The sequence below is a fragment of the Oryctolagus cuniculus genome, chromosome 3 (genome assembly GCF_964237555.1).
Source record: "Oryctolagus cuniculus chromosome 3, mOryCun1.1, whole genome shotgun sequence".
NCBI classification, from domain to species: domain Eukaryota; kingdom Metazoa; phylum Chordata; class Mammalia; order Lagomorpha; family Leporidae; genus Oryctolagus; species Oryctolagus cuniculus.
This window is the reverse complement of record NC_091434.1, coordinates 30,714,526-30,734,544: the sequence shown is the minus strand read 5'-3', so window position 1 is coordinate 30,734,544 and position 20,019 is coordinate 30,714,526. Positions and strand designations below refer to the sequence as shown.

Genomic DNA, 20,019 nt, shown 5'->3' with positions numbered 1-20,019 from the left:
CTCCACTTTGACTATGACCTTGTCTAAACAAGATAAGAGTCGGAGAACTCAGAGGGCTTCCATAGCCTTGGAAACTCATGACTGGAGCATAGGGAGATTACTGATGCCATAGACAGGAGTGTCAATTGGTAAAGTCAACAACAGGAGTCACTGTGCACTTACTCCTCATGTAGGATCTCTGTCCTTAATGTGCTGTGCATTGAGATTTAATGCTATAACGAGTACTCAAACAATATATTTCACTTTGTGTTTCTATGGGGGTGCAAACTGTTGAAATCTTTACTTAATGTATACTAAACTGATCCTCTGTAAAAAAAAAAAAAGAAAAAAGAAATTATCAACTCCCAACTTGACTCTCACTGGGATTAAACATGACAATAGGTCTGATCTGATTTCATCATCATTTAAAAAAAGTCATCTATTATTTTTCACTTTATGTTTCTGTGTGGGAGCAAACTGTTGAAATCCTTACTTAATGTATACTAAGCTGATCTTTGTATATTAAGATAATTGAAAATGAATCTTGATGTGAATGGAAGGGGAGAGGGAGTGGGAAAGGGGAGGGTTGTGGGTGGGAAGGACGGTATGGGGGGGAAGCCATTGTAATCCATAAATCGTACTTTGGAAATTTATATTCATTAAATAAAAGTTAAAAAAAAATTATTCTTGGAAAAATAATTTAACCGTAGGTCTGTATGGTCTTCTAAATACAACTTTAACATCTACAGCATTTTTGAGATCATTATTTCTTGTTTGTTTTAGTTGTTTGGAAATACATAGTTTAGATCTCCTGGGCCCTTTATTTATAGTTACAATGAGGCATATATTAAATATATTTATATAATATATTATATATATAGTATTTCATTATAATTTTATATAATAAATCATATATTAAATATATATTTCTCATAAATGTATGTTTGTTTTTAATTTGGACTTACAGATCCTTGAATGGTATGTAAGGTTTTCATGCTACTCTTCTTGTATTTTCTCCCTAGGCTATTTTTTTTTTTTTTTTGACAGGCGGAGTGCACAGTGAGAGAGAGAGAGAGACAGAGAGAAAGGTCTTCCTTTGCCGTTGGTTCACCCTCCAATGGCCGCCGCGGCTGGCTCGCTGCGGCCGGCGCACCGCGCTGATCCGATGGCAGGAGCCAGGAACTTCTCCTGGTCTCCCATGGGGTACAGGGACCAAGCACTTGGGCCATCCTCCACTGCACTCCCTGGCCACAGCAGAGAGCAGGCCTGGAAGAGGGGCAACCGGGACAGAATCTGGCACCCCGACCGGGACTAGAACCCTGTGTGCCGGTGCTGCAAGGTGGAGGATTAGCCTAGTGAGCCGTGGCGCCAGCTCCCTAGGCTATTGATAAAAGCAATCTTATTTGTAAATACCATGGAAAGGGAATGTGGTTTCTGGAAGGCTAGTCATTATGTTACAATTTGGTTCAATAATCTACATCTGTTAAGATTCAGTGAATGAAACATCCTGGCTTATTCAAACCAATATTATTCCTCAAGATTAGTCCTGTTCCTATTTTACTTTAATTTGAACGAATTGTTCCAGATCATTTACGGTAGTTCATACATGGACAACTCACCCTTTGGTATCATAGTTCTCAAAAAATGTGACTATACTTTCTGCTTCTGAGTTAAATAACAGTTGACTCAAAAATGCCAGCTTCAGAAAACTTAGAATAATTTAGAAAATCAACCCAAATCAAATCTGAGAAAGTAGACATAAAAACAGATCATAACAGACACTAAAACGTTCTCACTTCTGTTACTCTCCACAGAGGTGAAGAAGGTACTAAGAGCTGGAAAATGAACTTTATTTATAAAAGCAACTGCAAAGACTTTAAGACGGAAACATGTCATAATGAAGCCATTAACATAGACTTATAAGTGAAGAGGGAAAGACAAGGATAAGAACTCCATATTAAGTTACATCCTTCCATTTATCCATCTCATTTTAAAAACAATTGAAATGAGCTTAAATGTAAAACACAACATTTAAGTTTGAATGAGGTAAGCCAAGAGACTTCCTAGTAGTCTGATCTGTGGAGTCCATCATTGTCATTTTGCACAAATAATTTTTGAATCTCGTGTTTGAAAATCTATTACTTGGCTAACAAGGTGCAGAAGCTCTGCTGTTCAGCATTCTTTTCCCCTCCTGCCTACCCACCTCAACATCTGAATTGTTGGCAGTGCTTTTCTCGGTCATCTGAATGATAGCTAGAATGCTAAATCTATCTTATAAAATGTAAACTGGGTGACTATGCAAAATGAGTCATCGGGGGTGCTTTGCAATTGCTTTCTCTGGAATAGGAAGACAAGGTCTTTAGGTAGAGTCTGTAAATTAGTGAGAGCCTAATGTTTTTTCTTCCGAGGGAAAAGATTTGACAGTTTCCTTCAGCACTTGTTGCTAGCCAATTCCAGAACTGAGAGAGATAGCTAGGAGTACTATATCCTTGGTAGGAGATTTTTCTGTGGAAATTGCACCATTGCACCATACCTTGTGATTGTGGTAGATTTAAGGACATTTCTCTCTCTCTCTCTCTCTCTCTCTCTCTCTCTCAATTAATTTTCTAGGCCTAGTGTTATTCTCTTTGCCACCATCTTCTGTTCCTGTGATGTTTGCTTTGGAAAAAAAGTCCTCATAGACACAGATAATTGAGTATAGTTCTCAGAAGGCTGAGAAATAATGCTTTAGGGGACAGCGCTGTGGTGTAGTGGGTAGAGCCACTGCCTGCTGTGCCGGCATCCCATATGTTTGCCAGTTCAAGTCCCAGCTGCTCCACTTCCGATCCGGCTCCCTGCTATGGCCTGGGTAAGCAGTAGAAGATGGCCCAAATCCTGGGGCCCCTGCACTTGTGTGGGAGACCCAGAAGAAGCTCCTGGCTCCTGATTTCCGATTGGTGAAGCTCCTGCCATTGCAACCATCTGGGGAGCGAATCAGTGGATGGGAGACTTTTTTCTCTCTCTCTCTCTGCCTCTCCTCTCTGTGTGTAACTCTGACTTTCAAATAAATAAATAAATCTTTAAAAAAAAAAAAAAGAAGTAATGCTTTAAAGGTTGTAACTGATTTAACTGATTCGTGGGACTTAACCATGCAGTGGAGTAAACTATAACACTATGAAAGGAATGCAAAACCAAACAACAAAAAAGCAAAAATCTGTACCCAACAATGAAAAATTCATTGAAGCAGTTTTTTTTTTTTAAGATTTATTTATTTATTTGAAAGGTAGAGTTACAGAGAGGCAGAGGCAGGGGGGGAGAGAGAGAGAGAAAGAGAGAGAGAGAGAGAGAAAGTCTTCCATCAGCTGGTTCACTTCCCAAATGGCTGCAACAGCTGGAGCTACACCTATCTGAAGCCAGGAGCCTGGAACTTCTTCCAGGTCTCCCACATGGATGCAAGGGCCCAAGGACTTGAGCCATCTTCTACTGCTTTCCTAGGCATATTAGCAGAGAGCTGGATCAGAAGTGGAGCAGCCAGGACTTGAATAGGTGGCCATATGCGATGCCAGCACTGCAGGCAGCAGCTTTACACGCTATGCCACAGTGCCAGCCCCAGGGAGAGCAGATATTTAACTTAGCAGTTAACACGCTCCCATTCTACACCAGAGTGGCTGAGTCCAAATCCTGGGTTTTTTCGCTGACTCCAAATTCCTGCCAACACAAACCCTTTGAGACAGCAGTGATGGCTCAAGTCATGGGACACCCACCATCTACATGGGAGACCTGGCTTGTGTTCCAGGCTCCTAGCTCTCGTTCCATCCTAACCCAGCCAGCTGTGGGCATTTGAGGATTGAAAGAGTGATGGATATGCTCCCTGTCTCTCTCTGTGTCTCTGCCCCTCTGTGCATGTTTATATGTGTAGGCGATTTTCTCAAATAAATAAAAACATTTTTAGAAACTCAAAAATATCTGGCACCTAAATAGCCTAATTAAAACATAGGACAATAATTTGAACAGACATTTTTTCTAAAAAGACAAACAAATGAATGACAAATGTATTAATAGATGTTAAACATCATGAATTATCAAGAAAATACAAATCAAAACTACAGTGAGATCCCATATCACATTTGATAGCACATCTATTCTTTAAAAAATTATATCAGGGCCAGCATTGTGTCACAAAGGGTTAAGCCACCACCTGTAACACTGTCATCCCATATGGCCATCGGTTCAAATCCCAACCGCTTCACTTTCCATCCATCTCCCTGCTAGCTCATCTGGGGAAGCCGTGGAAGATGGCTCAATAATTTGGGCCTCTGCCACTCACTTGGGAGAACTGGATGGAGTTCCAGGCTCCTGGCTTTGGCCTGGAACAGCTCTAGCCATTTCAGTCATTTAGGGAGTGAATCAGTGCATGAAAGATCTCTCTCTCTCTCTCTCTCTCTCTCTCTCTCGTCTTTCAAATAAATAAATAAATCTTAAAAAAAAATCAAAATAAAGTAAATGTCAGTAAGGATATGGAGAAAACAGAATCAGTATGCACCCTTGGTAGAAATGGAAAGTGGTAAAGTAGTTTAAAACAAAGCATAGAGGTTCTTCTGAAAATTAAAAATAGGCTAACAGAGGATACAATAATCTCACTTTTGGGAATTTATCTAAAAACAATTAAGATTAAAATCTTGAACAAAATGTACAGTTCCCCTGTTCATTGCAGTATTATTTACATTAACTATGATATGTAAACAACCCAAGGTGGAATGGATGAAGAAAATGTGCTAAATACATGAAACAGAGTATTATTAAGTTTTGAAAAAGAAAAATGTGATACCGTCTGTGACAATATGGACAAACCTGAAGGACATTATACTAAGTGAAATAAGCAAGTTACAGGACAAATACTACACAGAACCACAATATGAGGTATGTGTGACAGTTAAACTCATCAAAGTAGACAACAGGGATTATCAGGGATTTGAGAGTGGTGTGAAGGGCAGTTCGTATTCAATCACTATAAGGTTTCAGTTTTATGGCAGATGAATAATTTTAGAGATCTCTATAACATAGTACCTATAGTTAACAAACAGTGTTGTGAACTTCAAAAATTTTTTTAAGAGTATAAGTCTCAGGACAAGTATACTTATCATTGAAACAAATAAAACACAACAAAATATGAGGAAAAAAAGCATTAGCGGGAAACTTTGGGAAGTGTTGTATATGTCTATTATCTTGACTGATTATGGTGCTATGGGTGTTGGTATATGTCCAAATTCATCAAATTGTACAGATTAAATACATGTGATTCCTTGTATATCATAGAAAGTTTGTTTTATTTTTAAGAAAACAGTAATTAAAGTAAAATTGTGGAAAGGATTATGAAATTATTTTATTCAAGGATATTGTTTTATATATGTATTCTTTAGTCTCTGAGAATCTTAGTAGGATGACAGGAGTCAGGAAGAAATTTCCATAAGGAGAAATAGTTGCTTCTTAATGTTATTTTCATCTTAGCAAACAACTGATATCCCTGTTAAAATACATAGTAATTCAAGGAAACAACAGTAACTGCAATGAATTTGTGTGCTGTTTTCTAGTTAAGAAAATTTAAAAAGATCATACATTAGTCTATGTTTATACCTTCCCTCTGATGTTTATTTCTCTTCCTTTGAATATAATTTTGAATGTTACGTGTAGTCTCTAAAGCCTGTGGGATCTATAAACTGAAGACCCTCAATGTGTAGAAAAGGAAATCAGTTATGTCTCAGGAGATATCCTTGTTAAGCTGTATATTATTGCATTTTATACATTATATTGAAACACATCAACACTCAATGATTTCAAAATAAGTTGCAAATATTGCTCCAACACTTTACTAACATTTAAAAATTTTAAAACAGTATTACTTATTTTTTATTTTAGCAGGTAACATTGTTTTTTTCCATGCTTAACAAAAATCTGCTATGTTTTAAATATGTAGCTCCACTATATTCAAGAGCTTTAAATGTGTCTCTCAGAAAAGAAACACATGATTTTATTGAGATATTTATTTAGAAAAGTACCTAGTTATTGTTATCTATAAAAGGCTTTCAGAGAAATAAACAATTGACAAATATTTTTAGTAGGCAGTAATATTTTTAGATTTTCTTATTTCTATTTTGTCAGAGATGATACAACTAAGGATGCAAGTATTGGGCCTCATTGTAATACTTATTTGCATACATGTTTATTTCTCTGTGACTTCAACTAATTTATTCTAGTCAGAAATCTTCTGTAATTTTTAGTTTCATAATTAATGACAACTTAGTAAAGAAAAGTAATGATTAAAAATTTTCTAATAACAAAAAAAAAAATAACCAGCCCTGCTAATGAGTATATTTTTAAAATTTGTTTCCCTCCCTGCACTCGCCGGCGCTCCCCTCATCTGCCCAGGACGGCGACTTATTTAACACCCACCCCCCGTTATTTATCTCCCACAGGACCCCGTCCTACACCCCCGCCCGGGCTCGGTCTGTGGTCGGCTCTGTGCTCACTGTCAGGGCCCCTCCCCGGGGGGTCGCTCTGCACTTTGTGGTCCCACCTGCAGCAGCTGTTAATAAAGAGACATTTTCACTTGAAAAAAAAATTTTGTTTCCCTTAATTTTACAGAATTATTTGAAATCAGATATTTATAATGTTTTATTTAATGTCCTAGTTGAAAACAAATTGAGCAATTTTAAAATAGGAAAAACATCTTTACTTGATTTCCTCCTCTGTTATTTTTGAGTCGAAACTCTTTATTTATATTTATGTATAGCCAAAAATATAATTTATAACTTGAATATCTTAAAAAACACATATTGTGCTTTATCTCCCTTTTCCTGTTTATTGCTTGCAACTTGAGCATTTTACTTTTTTTAGCATCTGTTATGACAGGTAAACAGGCATTTGGGGGCTGGCATTGTGGCAGAGCTGATACCTGCAATGTCTGCATCCCATATAGGCACCACTTCATGTTCCATCTGCTTTACTTGTTATCTAGCTCCCCGCTAAGGGCCTGGGAAATGAAGTGAAAAATTTCCCAAGTGTTTGGGCCACTGCTACTCCCATGGGAAACCTGGAAAAAGCTCCTGACTCCTGGCTTTGGACTGGCCCAGCCCAGCTGATATGGTCACCTGGGGAGTGAACTAGTGAATGAAAGATCTCTCTCTGTGTTTCCCTCTCTGTAACAATTTCAGATAAACAAACAAACAAATAAGTGAATCTTTATTTACAAAAAGAAAAACAGGGGCCAGTGCTGTGGCATAGCAGGTAAAACCTCCGCCTGTAGTGCTGGCATCCCATATGGGCACCGGTTTGAGTACCAGGTGCTCCACTTCCAATCCAGCTGCCTGCTTTGGCTGGGAAGGCAGTGGAAGATGGCCCATGTCCTTGGGCTCCTGCACCTGTATGGGAGACCAGGAGGAGGCTCCTGGCTCCTGACTTTGGATCTATGCAGCTCCAGCCATTGTGGCCATCTGGGGGGTGAACCAGCAGATGGAAGATCTCTCTCTCTCGCTCTTTCTGCCTCTGGTAACTCTGCCTTTCAAATACAATAAACAAATATTTAAAAAAGAAGAAGCAGAGCAGAAGCAGAAGGAGGAGGAGGAGGAGAAGGAGAGAGAGGGGAAGAAGAAAGAGAGGAAGAGGAGGCAATTTATACAGGTTTTGGATAGTCTGTATTTCACAATTGCTATTACAAGTTAATTCAAGCTTGAATTGCCTTTGGATTTTTCTGATGTTAGCATGATGTTTAAAATTTATTATAAGGGGGCCGGCGCTGTGGTGCAGTGGGTTAACATCCTGGCCTGAAGCGCTGGCACCCCATATGGGCGCTGGTGCTAGTCCTGCTGCTCCTCTTCCGATACAGCTCTCTGCTATGGCCTGGGATAACAGTAGAAGATGGCCCAAGTTCTTGGGCCCCTGCACCTGCATGGGAGACCCGTAAAAAGCTCCTGGCTCCTGGCTTTGGATTAGCATAGCTCTGGCCATTGCGCCCATCTGGGGAGTGAACCAGCAGATGGAATACCTTTCTCTCTTTCTCTACCTCTCTCTGTTACTCTTTCAAATAAATAAAATAAATCTTTAAAAAATTATTACAAGAAAATAGTTCCATTATGTATGCATATGATTTGTAAGGCCTTATTAGAAGAGATTTGAGAAGGTCAAAGTTACTCTTTCTTCCTCAGAAGATTGATATTTACACTAATTACTCTATTTATATATCTGTCTCCTTCTAGCACCTTGATACCTTTTTTCTGATCAATGTTAGGGAATTATTTGTGCCTTTTAGAGGGGCAAATTCAATTACAGTGTTTCATTTATAACATATGACTTAGAGTAGAAATACAATGGATTGGTTTTAAATACTTTTTCTCAGGATGCATTAAAATACTCCAGGAAGGAATATAGTTCATGGAAACTCATTATTTGAATCTCATCTTGAAAAATAAAGAGCTTTAACGCTGATCAAAAGGTGCAAATAATAAAAACTACTCTGGTTAGAAGAAGTCAAATCATTTTAGGACTTAGGTTTTTCATATTGCCTTGCCAAAATATTTCATAATCCAACCCTTATTTGACAGCAATTCAATTCTTCACTTTGCCTTGCATTATTTTCTAAAGGATTGTTACTCCCCACCCAAAGCTTGGAGATAAAGTTTAAATGCCTTAGTAAAGCTTTCAGAGAAGAGAGAATAAAAATATATTATAATCCTCCTAAGATCTGTGCCCAATGTCTTTTATACTATTTGTCCTTTGTTCATACAGGAAAAAAAAAGTCTTCATGATTCTCAACTGAAGATGCATTGACGCTATTTATTTTCAGACTCCCAGAAAGCCTTGTTTAAGAAGGAATTTGCTAAATAAATAAAATCATTTGTAAAACAAGAAGGAATCTGCGTTTAAAAATCTCTTACAAGTTAGAAGGTTGAGGGTAAAACTGAGATATTAAAAGCCTCATGCAGACAAGCATTTGGTTCAGCAGTTGAAAAACTGCTTGGATGAGCACATCTCATGTTGGAGAGCTTAGGTTCAAGTTCTGGTTCTGGCTCCTAATTCCATCTTTCTACAGTGCATCTCCTGGGAGATTGTTAATGATAGCTCAACTACTTGGATTCCTCCAAGTCACATGAGAGACCCAGATTGTATTTTTGACTCCTACTTTTGGCACAGCTCTGGCTGTTGTAGACTTCTTGAGAGAGGATCAGTCAATGGAAGATCTTTTCTCTGTGTCTTTTTGCCTTCAAAAGAAATAAATTGGGGCCAGCATTGTGGCATAGCTGGTAAAGCCATTGCTTGCCATGCTGACATCTCATATAGGCACCCATTAGAGTCCTAGCTGCTCCACTTCCAATCAAGCTCCCTGCTAATATGCCTGGGAAAAGCTGCAGAAAATGGCCCAAGTCCTTGGGCCCCTGTCACCCACATAGGAGACCTAGAAGAAGCTCCTGGCTCCTGGATTCAGACTGGCCCTGCCATGGACCTTGAGGCCATTTGGGGAGTGAACCAATAGGTAGAAGATCTCTCTCTCTCTCCCTCTCTCTCTCTTTCTCTCTCTCTCCCTCTGTCTCTCTTGCTCTCTTTCTCGTTCTCTCTGTGTGCAACTCTGCTTTAAAAAAAAAATCTTTTTAAAAAAGAAAGAAATCAAAAATTTAAAACTCATGAGTAACTATATTAATCATCAATGATTTAAAACAATCATCAATGATATAAAACCAAGTATCTCTTTATTCATCTTCAAATAATGACTAGAAAGAATGGTTTAGAGACCTTCCAACAGAGCTCCAAGCTAAAGTCAGCATCTCAGTCAGACTCTGAGTTGTCGAAGCCCGATTGTTAACACATTGTCTTTGCCCACAGTCCGGCCTTTCCTGGGCCTACAATCACAGGCTGCTCCCTGGTTGACCAGAGCCTTCCATGTGCTCTCTCCCTCATTTTGTTCTCAGTGCATTATTACCCAACTTTTTCAGAATCTGTTATATCAAAACTTATCAGGTCTGTGTTTCCTTCTGCAAAGATCTCGCTTTTCACAAGAAAGTAGCAAGTTGACCTAGTAAACTCATACCCATTTATATAGCAAAAGATAAAAATTTCACTATGTATTGTACAGTAGATAGTGTATGTGTTTTTTAAAAGATGGATTATGAGGGGCACAATGCCTAAAAGTGATGATGTTCAAATATTTATTTATTTCACAAAGGTTGTCATTAGTGAATAACGAAACCCTACTCTAAAATAGGATTTTTTCTAAAACATGAAAGGAAAAATGCTGTGATGAAGAGGGGGGAAATGAGTGCACTCCCCTCTCTTCTTCCCACCTGCTCTGCGCATGGTCCCAGAGCATTCCTGAGGAATCGCCACAGTTACCACGACACAGTCCACAAACCATTTTATTAATGCACTGTAGAAATTAAAGATGAGAGTGTGAAGCATATGTCACCACTTTTAGATCAACAGAGGTTAATTTTGCCACTCCCGTCCTCCAGTTTTGGCAATATCTGAGTACACTGCACTGTTGTGATAATTTGGATTAAAACATAAACTAGTGACATCTCCTAGGTAGTGGCCAGGGATGCTGGCCAGCATCCTATAATGTAAACAACGCCTCCTAACAATACAATTCTCAGACTAATATATCATAATGGCACAAGTTCAAAAAGCTCGCTTTAGGAGAGGGGAGCACCAGCTGAAGGACCCTGTGGGGATGGGGGAACATTCCAGCCCCTGAAACCACAGCCTTAACCAGAGAGCAACCAAGGCTTGGCCCAGGGCTAGGAAGGTAGAGAAGGAAGACACTCTACAACACCATGGGATGCAAAATGCTTTCACATTTCATGTTCACTTGCATTGAGATGTCTCCGGGCCTACCCAGTCTCCAGGGAGCAGAGCTGAAGACAAGTTTTTAATCTGGGCTTCTTTGAGATCCAACTCCTGTAAACCTAAGTCCCTAATAGTTCTCTGGTATCTGCATTCACCAGCAGGCAGGAATATAGGTTTCTTAAGGGAAAATTTCATCCTCCTTTAAACCACCCATGGAGAAAGCAAGTTCATTCCCATGTTTTCCATTTTCATATCCAGAAAAAGTTCTCTCATCTAAGTGCCTGCTGCAGTGGCCCACCGTGGTCTCAGACTTGGTCCTGACCCTATATTATTATTTGAAAAGAGATCATTTTGAAATTTAAAAAGGTAAGTTAAACATCGCATGACAATGATTAACTCTTAAGCTCAGTTCTAATTTCTGAGTTGGCTTCATTGAAAGGCCCGAGAGGCATCAGGTGACAGGTTTATCCAGGTCATCAGTTCGAAAGCTCTGGAGAGTCTAAGAGAAAACATACAATAAATCCGCACCCTCGTGGTCATTATATAGAAAACGAGAGGGAAAGAGAGAGGCTCCCCGCGGGCGCCTTTTGTGTTGTTCCTGCCAACGCAGCAGCGCTCCTGCTATATAGACCCGCCGCGCTGCCGGCCCCACACACTGAACTCGCATCCTCCGAGTCAACCAGCCATGGGGAAGGTGAGCCCGCCGGGCGCCCAGGGCCCCGGGAGGGGACCGGGCACAAGGGGGTCGGGGTCTGCGCAGGCCCTTGAGCCATCGCCTCGCCTTGCCTTGCAGATCATCTTCTACGAGGACCGGGGCTTCCAGGGCCGCTACTATGAGTGCAGCAGCGACCACTCCAACCTGCAGCCCTACTTCAGCCGCTGCAACTCGGTGCGCGTGGACAGCGGCTGCTGGATGCTCTATGAGCAGCCCAACTACTCGGGCTGCCAGTACTTCCTGCGCCGGGGCGAGTACCCCGACTACCAGCAGTGGATGGGCCTCAGCGACTCCATCCGCTCCTGCCGCCTCATCCCCCACGTGAGTCCATCCCTCCGGGCCCCTCTGCCCGGCAGTCACATCAGCAGGTGTCATTCACACTCTGGGCAGGGATGGACCGCAGCCTGCTGTGTCCTGGATCTCCCTCTACTCTCTTTTGTTGATGTCTCTAAGGTTTCCTGCTGCTGAAAATGTGTGCACACAATGCTTTTAACTGGCACTTTATTTCATTTTGCTAAAAACAAATCCCCCCGTCCAGAAAATAAGTAGTCTCGGTTTAGGTCCCAGTGTTTATGCCAAGATGATGAATGAGCAGCCGATGAACACCTTGCTGTCAGGTGACTTTAGGTTACATACCCTATTTTCCAGCCTGCTTCCCCCCCTTTTTTTTTCATTTGTAAAATAGGGCTAAGAAGAGTAGTTCATGTATAAGATTTGATGAGGATGAAAGGAAATTAACCTAGCACAGCCAAAGCTGCCTTCTCCCATCCATAGATTGCCTGTTATTATAAACACCTGATGTGCCTCTAACCCTGCCTTTTGTTTAGGCAAAACAAGCAACCAGCAGTGAGATTCCAGTAGCTCCCGCTAAGCCCTCTGTTATCCAAATGAAGCCCCAGTAGCCTGGAATTCCACAGTTAGGACTGCCTTGCATGGGAAATGTACCACTTTTGTGAGGTTTGAAACCCTCTCTGAATGTTTAATTGCTGGACAGGATCAAAACTGGCAGTAGGAATCTGAAAAGTCGGATTTTCACAGGCTCGTCCTAACTGTTCTAGTTATAGACTGACAGCTCTAGTCTCAGTCTTCTAAAAGAAGAAAAGGCTGACGATGCCTGTGCTTCATGTGTTGGGCTGTCATGAAGAGCAGATTAGGCAACAGTGTGTGCCTCCTGAGCAAGCCATGGGAAGCTGACCAAATGGAAGGAAGATTAGCAGTCCTTTATGCCTCGGTATTGCGTATTAGAATCCTTCTTAGGGAGAGATTTAATGACAGAAGAAAATGGGAAGAAAAAGTATACGGTGGAAGAACAAGTGCTCAAGGTAAAGGAGACAGGGGCAGTGGCTAACGTTGAAAGTACAGAAGTAGGAGTTTGCCAGGGCTGAAGTTTCTTGAATTGCCATGAATCTGTGCCTCTTTTCGGTAAAAATATTCAACTTCTCCTAATGTTACTGAGATTCAAAATAATACTATTTTCCAAGTATACATTTGTCATTTTATTTTATTATCTCATTTTTTACATGGTATCCAAAGAGTATTCAAAGCACCAGAAATCTCTGAAACAGAGAAAAAAACAACCCATATTTATGGGGACCGAGAAGGGCCAGTGTGTATGGTCTATGTAGATTGCGGTACAAAAAAAGAAAAAAAAAAAACCACAACTCTAGGCACTACCATTCAAATCACATGAAAGGTGAATGGTGCCCTCTTGAGTTTCACCACGAACAACCTACCAAACCGTACACAGCAGCCTTGATGTTGGCAGTCTCTTTTATTATGGTCACTTTTGATACTAAAAAGTTAACAGAATGTCCATTCCTGGGAGCATATGATTGAGTGCTTAAACAAGGTCAGCTCTCTGACTTCTTGGCTTCTGTGTCTGCTGAATCCACAGGCCAGCTCCCACAGGATCAGGATCTATGAGCGGGAGGACTTCAGAGGGCAGATGGTAGAGATCACAGAGGACTGCTCCTCTCTTCACGATCGCTTCCACTTCAGTGAGATCCACTCCTTCCACGTGCTAGAGGGCTGCTGGATCCTCTATGAGCTGCCCAACTACAGAGGGCGGCAGTACCTGCTGAGGCCGGGGGACTACAGGCGGTACCACGACTGGGGGGCCGTGAACGCCAGGGTGGGCTCTTTGAGGAGAGCTGTGGATTTCTATTGATATTTCTAACTATATCCTTTTCTGTATCTGGAAACTAATAAAGTATTTCCTGTTTGTTTCATGCAATAAAGTGGTCCTGTGTTCTTTTCAGGATCCTTGTAAGGCTCTGCTATGATAAAGCTAGGAATAATGTAGGTTAGCTTACAAGTACCCATGGGAAGGGTGGTTTATATCCTCTGGAGCTAGAATTAGTGGGTACAAATCCACTTACTAACTAGAGATTGTGGAACACATTACTTAGTGCATCTGTGCTTCAATTTCCTAATATCTAAAAATTAAAATAATAATACTCTTCTTTTCAAAAAGTCGCCATGTGAATTAACACAATAACTAAATATAACTTTATATATAGTAGTGTAGGATACTCTACTCTAAGTTTGTTGTTGAAACAATTAGTTACCTCTTCAGTACTCTTTTCTTAGTAAACTCCTTTTTGGCAAATACATTAGATAGGATGGCTGAATGAAATGACATCAGAATTTAGAACTGGAAATAGGTTTAGGTTTATTACGATAGCTGTGGCTGATAATTCTGAGGTCACAATTATATGACTAGCTGAATGGATTTATTAATAATTATGTGTCTAGAACACAAATATGGGAACAAGTATCATGTTAAAAAAGAATCCAAAGAACTTTTCAAATACAGTTCTTAAGGGAACTAAAGACTTCTCAAGTAGTGTGCACTGGTAAAAGCAAACACAGAGTACGGGAGTGCAAATTGAACGTACACGATCAGGAAAATAAATACAATAATGCAAAGGTTGTAAACCTTGTCGCTCCCCCTCTTCATGGAGAAACGACACTAAACCCTGCCTAGGTTTCCTATCCGAGTCACGGCACCATTATGTCGCTCCCCCTCTTCACGGAGGAACGACACAGGACCCTGTGCTGTTCTTTTGTCTGCTCGGCCCTCCCCGGGTTTGCTGCTGGTTCTTCCCGGGTTGGCTACCGACCCTTCCACCTCCGTGGAAGGGCGGTTCCCCCTGCCACTTTCCCCACTTCTGCGGGGGAGCGGCACACCACCGGCCGGCTCTCTCGGGGGCTGCTCAGATGTTCCTTCAGATAGATGTTCCTGGTGCATGTTGTCTCTCTCCTCCTTTATAGTCCTCTTCCACCAATCCCAACTCTGCTACCCACATGCCGAGTACGCTGCTCTCCTGCAATCAGGAGCAGGATCAGCTCCTGCAGGTCATCACCCAAGCTGGCGAGAGGCAGCTGCGTAGAAGTTGTTACCCCTTCTCAGCACCATATTGTGGGAAAGCAGATGCATAGAATAAGTCTTAATTCCAGTAACAGTCTAGTCCGAGTTGCTCCCCACAAACCTGTTATTGGTTAGGTAAATATTGTCCTTAAATTTGGATCAATCCTCAGAACTTCTAATTTGTGAGAGAATGATAATAACATTATGGGGTTAATCATTTCATGGAGCTCAATATCCCTTTACAGGAAGGAGTACATCAAATGAAATCTAAGAAGGTATTCTGTTAGACCAAAGAATTTTCTTTAAATGAAAATATTAGACTTCAGATATTTATATGTAATCAAGAAGAAAACAAATTTCACCTTGGCTTAGAAGTTTGCCTTAATTGTGAAAATGGCAACCTCTTGTTGAGATAAATTCATGGTTAGCTAAATCGCCATAATTAAGAAAGAACAGCTGCCTCAAAGCCAGTGTTGTGGTATAGTAGGTAAAGTGCTGCCTGCAATGTCAGCATCCCATATGGGCACTGGTTCGTGTCCTGCCTGCTCCACTTACCATCTAGCTCCCTGCTGATGGCCTGGAAAAAGCAGTGGAAGATGGCCCAAGTGTTTGCTACCCTACTACCCACGTGGGATACCAAGATGAAGCTCCTGGCTCCTGGCTTCTGTCTGGCCTCATCCTGGCCATTGGGACAATTTGGGTAGTGAATCAGCAGATGGAAGATATTCTCTCTCTCTCTCTCTCTCCATCTATAATTCTTTCAAATAAATAAATCTTTAAAAAAAGAACCACTGCAAACAGATTTCCACTTGAATAAAAATATTTTCCAGCCAGCCAACACAAATAAGGATTACTTATCCTTAACATTTTACTTATATAACACATATGCCTGCTCCAACATTTTTGAGAAACTCTAAGTACATTTAGAGCCGTTTGTCTATTATAATGATCACTGGTCACATGTGGCTATTAAACTCTTAAAACAAGGCTGCTCCAAACGAAGATGTTCTCAAGTCTAAAACACCAGGGCGGCGCTGTGGTGCAGTGGGCTAAGCCTCCACCTGCAGCGCCAGAATCCCATATGGGCACCAGTTTGTGTCTTGGCTCCTCCTCTTCAGATCAAGCTCTCTTCTATGGCCTGGGAAAGCAGTAGAAGATGGGCCCCGGCACCCACCAGGGAGGCCTGGAAGAAGCTCCTGGCTCCTGGCTTCGGATCTGCTCAACTCTGGCCTTTGCAGCCATCTGGAGAGTGAACCAAAGGGTGGAAGACCTTCCTCTCTGTCTCTCCCTTTCTCTGCAGGTAATTCTATTTCTCAAATAAATGAATAAAATCTTTTAAGAAAATACCCACTGGATTTCAAAAACTTGGTATGAGAAGTAGAAGGAAAATACTTCCTTAATATCTTTTTGCATAAGTTAGTGTTGAAATATTTTGGGGGACTCGTTAGGTTCAACAAAATTTGCTAATAAGTTAATTTTGCCCATTTTTAATTGTTTAAATGTGACTAACAAAAAATTTAAAATTGCATTTATGACTCATTATATTTATGTTCTGTGATGCTGATCATGATACATTGGGTGAAAAAAGATGAATTGTAATTTGTATCCAGAAATAACTCAATCTTTGACATTTGGGTTCAGAATGTTTTAGCCTGAAAAATGAGTTATATGAAATCCTGAGAATTAAGAGATGGCAAGTGATGTGTTTACATTTTACAGTCACCAATTCCCTATGAGGAAACAAGAAATTAAATAATAAGTTTTATCTGTCATTTGTTGAGGCAATGGGACAGGAATAGGTCCCACACTTGTCTTATTATTATTATCTTATTATAATGTTGTTCCAATAGTTGCACTGAATCGAAATTTCCACAACAGACATGGATCTGGAGGCACAAGTCCCTTGTTCCCTAGGCTGATTCTCTCCACTCCTGTTCCCCATGTCCAGTGATGACCCTTCAGGTACACCATTTTCATTCTGAAGACTAGCATGCTTCTCTCTCTTACTGAAGCCTAAACCTCCACAGATAAGGATAACATCTCACATGCATTCGTATGTCTGATACAGTATGTCTGATACAAAGATATGGCAATGGTGTTCAAAGAATACATTAAAAAAAAAAAAAGCCTGTGTGAATCAATGGTTTCTAAGGATTTGGGAAGAAACAGTTACACATGTCTCATCCTTTTTTACAGAGAGAACCTTGGCATAAGCCAAGTAAGGGGGATAAATTCAAATGCCTTGAGAGTTCAGCAAGGTGAGGAGAATGTGAGAAGTTGCTGGTATACAGTGATAAGGAATGGTGAAGTCTGTGACCAACTGCAGAGCTTATGTCCCTCCTGAAGGCAGTGTGACTCCATAATTTTACAACACATGGGAAATATGAGACAGCTAAACCTCAGCTTCTCATTTTCTGTTTCTACATAGATGAATCTACCCTGAACATGAACACCTCAGAACTGGGCTTGTAAAGAACCAGGCTTGTAAAGTTTTCTCAAAGTATAATTGGGGGGAATCAGTCCTTTAAATCCTATCACAGTCTGATGGTTATAGAATGCCTCTTCCTGTGGGTGATTTCTCATGTGTTTAATTCATTATACATAGAGACCAAATATAACCGTATTCTGCCAGGTGAAAGCAAAATATGTCCTTTACTAACAGCTATAGGCAGGGGGGAAGGGTGTGGCCACTCATCAAAAGCTCTCCTACTTACCTCAGTGATTTACTTGACTGTTTATTCTAGAGCTTACCTCTACCCAGTGAGTAGAAGATGCTTCAGACATCTTTTTCTCTAAGCATTTTTTTTTATCTCCACTCTATTCTCCTAATCCTTCCTGTTTATTTACTGTTTCAACTCTTGAAAAAAATCAGGCAAGGCAGAGTCTTGAAACATCAGGTACATATGGCCTGCAGAATAATTAACTAAAAAAGATTCCAAATGCTTCCTGGCCTATCAGCTGTCCTGTCAACATTCATAGGTTTTTGTTAAATTCAAAGAATAACTTCTTATTCCAAATGTGCAGTGATGATAAAGTCCTACCTTCCAGTTACAGAGAATTCAAAGAGAGATTTTCCCTTCAAGATATTAGCTCTGTTATTTGGCAGCACCAGTTGAAAATGTTTGTAAAATGCTGGGTAGGAATAAATTTCTATGGAATTTGAGAAAGAATCTCTGGAGAATTTGGAAAATCCGTGAAAAATGCATTAACCTGCTTAGCAGAAAACCTAAATGTTGCATAATATTATTTGTGAAAAAAAAGTTAATAGATCAAAGGTAAAGAAAAAGACACTTTAAAAACAAAGGCTTTTTTTTTTTTAAATCAGGTGCTGGTATTCAAAACTCAGTTGAAGTCTGCTTTAAAAAAAAACAAAGACAAAAAGATGAGGTCTGTGGAAAGTTTCAAGGATATTTGTCCTTAACCTCCAGTTATTTTTACCCTGCCACATTTGTGCCATAGACAGAGATGCTATCAGACTGACAGACGGAAGGAATGCTCCACAGTCAAGGAAACCAGAATTCAGATAAAAGCCTCTGAATGCTGAACCGGCAAATTTTTTGTGGCACTTGAGAGATAAAAAGCTACTTTGGTAAACGTTATGGATGTTGATTAGTTTCATGCAAAACCTTTTTTTCCCTGATTTATAACAGAGCTGAATGCCATATGTATTAGTTAAGTAGAATAAGAAAAATGAAAATAATTGATTCCTGAAAAATATACATATATAAATATAATAACTATATATATTATGCACTTTACATACAACACCACGTTTAATACAGTTACACTGGTGATGTTCAAGTTTATATTAAACACAATTCAAACTATTAAGACAAATGGGACAGGAAGAAGGAGAATGCAGAAAGGAGAGCAGATTTGTCTGAAGAGTTTGCAGTTTTACTACCTTGTAATTTATAGATTTATTTTGCAAAAATGAAGGCAGAAGAGCATTTTCTAAACATTTTCTTAAAACCTCCAGCTGCACCCCCACCTCAAAACATCCCATTAGTAAGCAAGAGTACATGACATGCTTCCCAATTCACTTTCTTAGCTCTGCTTATTTGCTTTGCATTTTTGGAAAATTAAATTCCCAGTTGCTAATGGCTCAGCTCCACTAAACATACAAATCCCATATTCCAAACTATTGTATGGTCTAGTGGGATGAAAATAGTTGGTCTTTGGAATGAGAAGCACCTGTCTGGCTTCTTACTCCCTCATGCAGAGACATCCAGCTTTGGGCATAATAATCAACCTGTTGAAGTCTTAATTATCTATCTGTGTAAGAAGGAGAATGAGAGTGAGATATAAATATCCTTCCATGGAGCCAGGTACAGACTAAGTATTTGACCAGGGGTATCATCTCTTTTCCTAACTGAAGTTGCTCCATTTACCTTGGGATTGGTGGTGGGACACTTGACCATGATGAAGATGTTGGGAAAATCATCAGTTTCAGAGCCACCCTTTTTCTCATAAGCAATTGAGGCTGGTGAGAAATGTGCAACTACCTAGCATGTGTCTGGCATATTATGAATACTAGTTTGGTTTTCTTTTATTAACTTAAGGGAACTGTATTTGAGATTAATATTTGAATATAACCTTTCAACTACTATAATTGGTTTTAGATACTAAATAAATGTATGCTGATAAAATAATAAAAAAATGGAATAGAAAATGTTGGTTGTCTGATTTACAATCCTTCTCCATTTCATGTTGATAGGATTACACCAATGCCTTCCCATTTTTCATTCATTAGTTACTTATTTCAGTCAATGATATGCAGAATTTAGCACCTACATATGAAATTTGCTCTTGTTCATCCTTTGTCAAAACATAATGACCTCACAAATGGAAGAAAAGAGGAAACTTGGGAAGATGACAGTGAACATCTGAACTGAAACTTGCTTCAATGTGAGAAACAAATGCCTGGGTTGTTGTGTCTCTCCTTTTGCAGATCCTGGTATTGCCGGTTGCTGCATTACGAAACTGAACAAGTGCCAATGCAAAATGGAAATTTCTTTTTTAGAGATCAGAAAAGAAACTCAGGAAGAACTGTAAAAGAACTGGGGATTTACTCAGACTTTCTTGACACTCTTAAAAAAAGTCATGACATACCATAAGGATTCTCAAATTTTGTTCCAATGTC

General features: G+C 40.0%; 1 protein-coding gene across 1 annotated transcript; it reads left to right on the top strand.

Moving 5' to 3' along the window:
• The first annotated feature begins 11,416 nt into the window (after positions 1-11,416).
• Positions 11,417-13,739, top strand: LOC100358871 (gamma-crystallin F). The gene is made up of 2 exons (XM_070070278.1): positions 11,417-11,827; positions 13,401-13,739. Exons 1-2 carry the CDS (start codon positions 11,477-11,479, stop codon positions 13,671-13,673), a joined length of 624 nt encoding a protein of 207 aa, XP_069926379.1. The 5' UTR covers positions 11,417-11,476; the 3' UTR covers positions 13,674-13,739.
• Positions 13,740-20,019: the final 6,280 nt, after the last annotated feature.

Bases quoted from the DNA above. Each gene is read 5' to 3' on its own strand.
- LOC100358871 (XM_070070278.1), top strand. From the start codon at position 11,477: ATGGGGAAGGTGAGCCCGCCGGGCGCCCAGGGCCCCGGGAGGGGACCG. The intron at 11,828-13,400 runs GTGAGTCCATCC...CTGAATCCACAG, and splicing joins CCTGCCGCCTCATCCCCCAC to GCCAGCTCCCACAGGATCAG.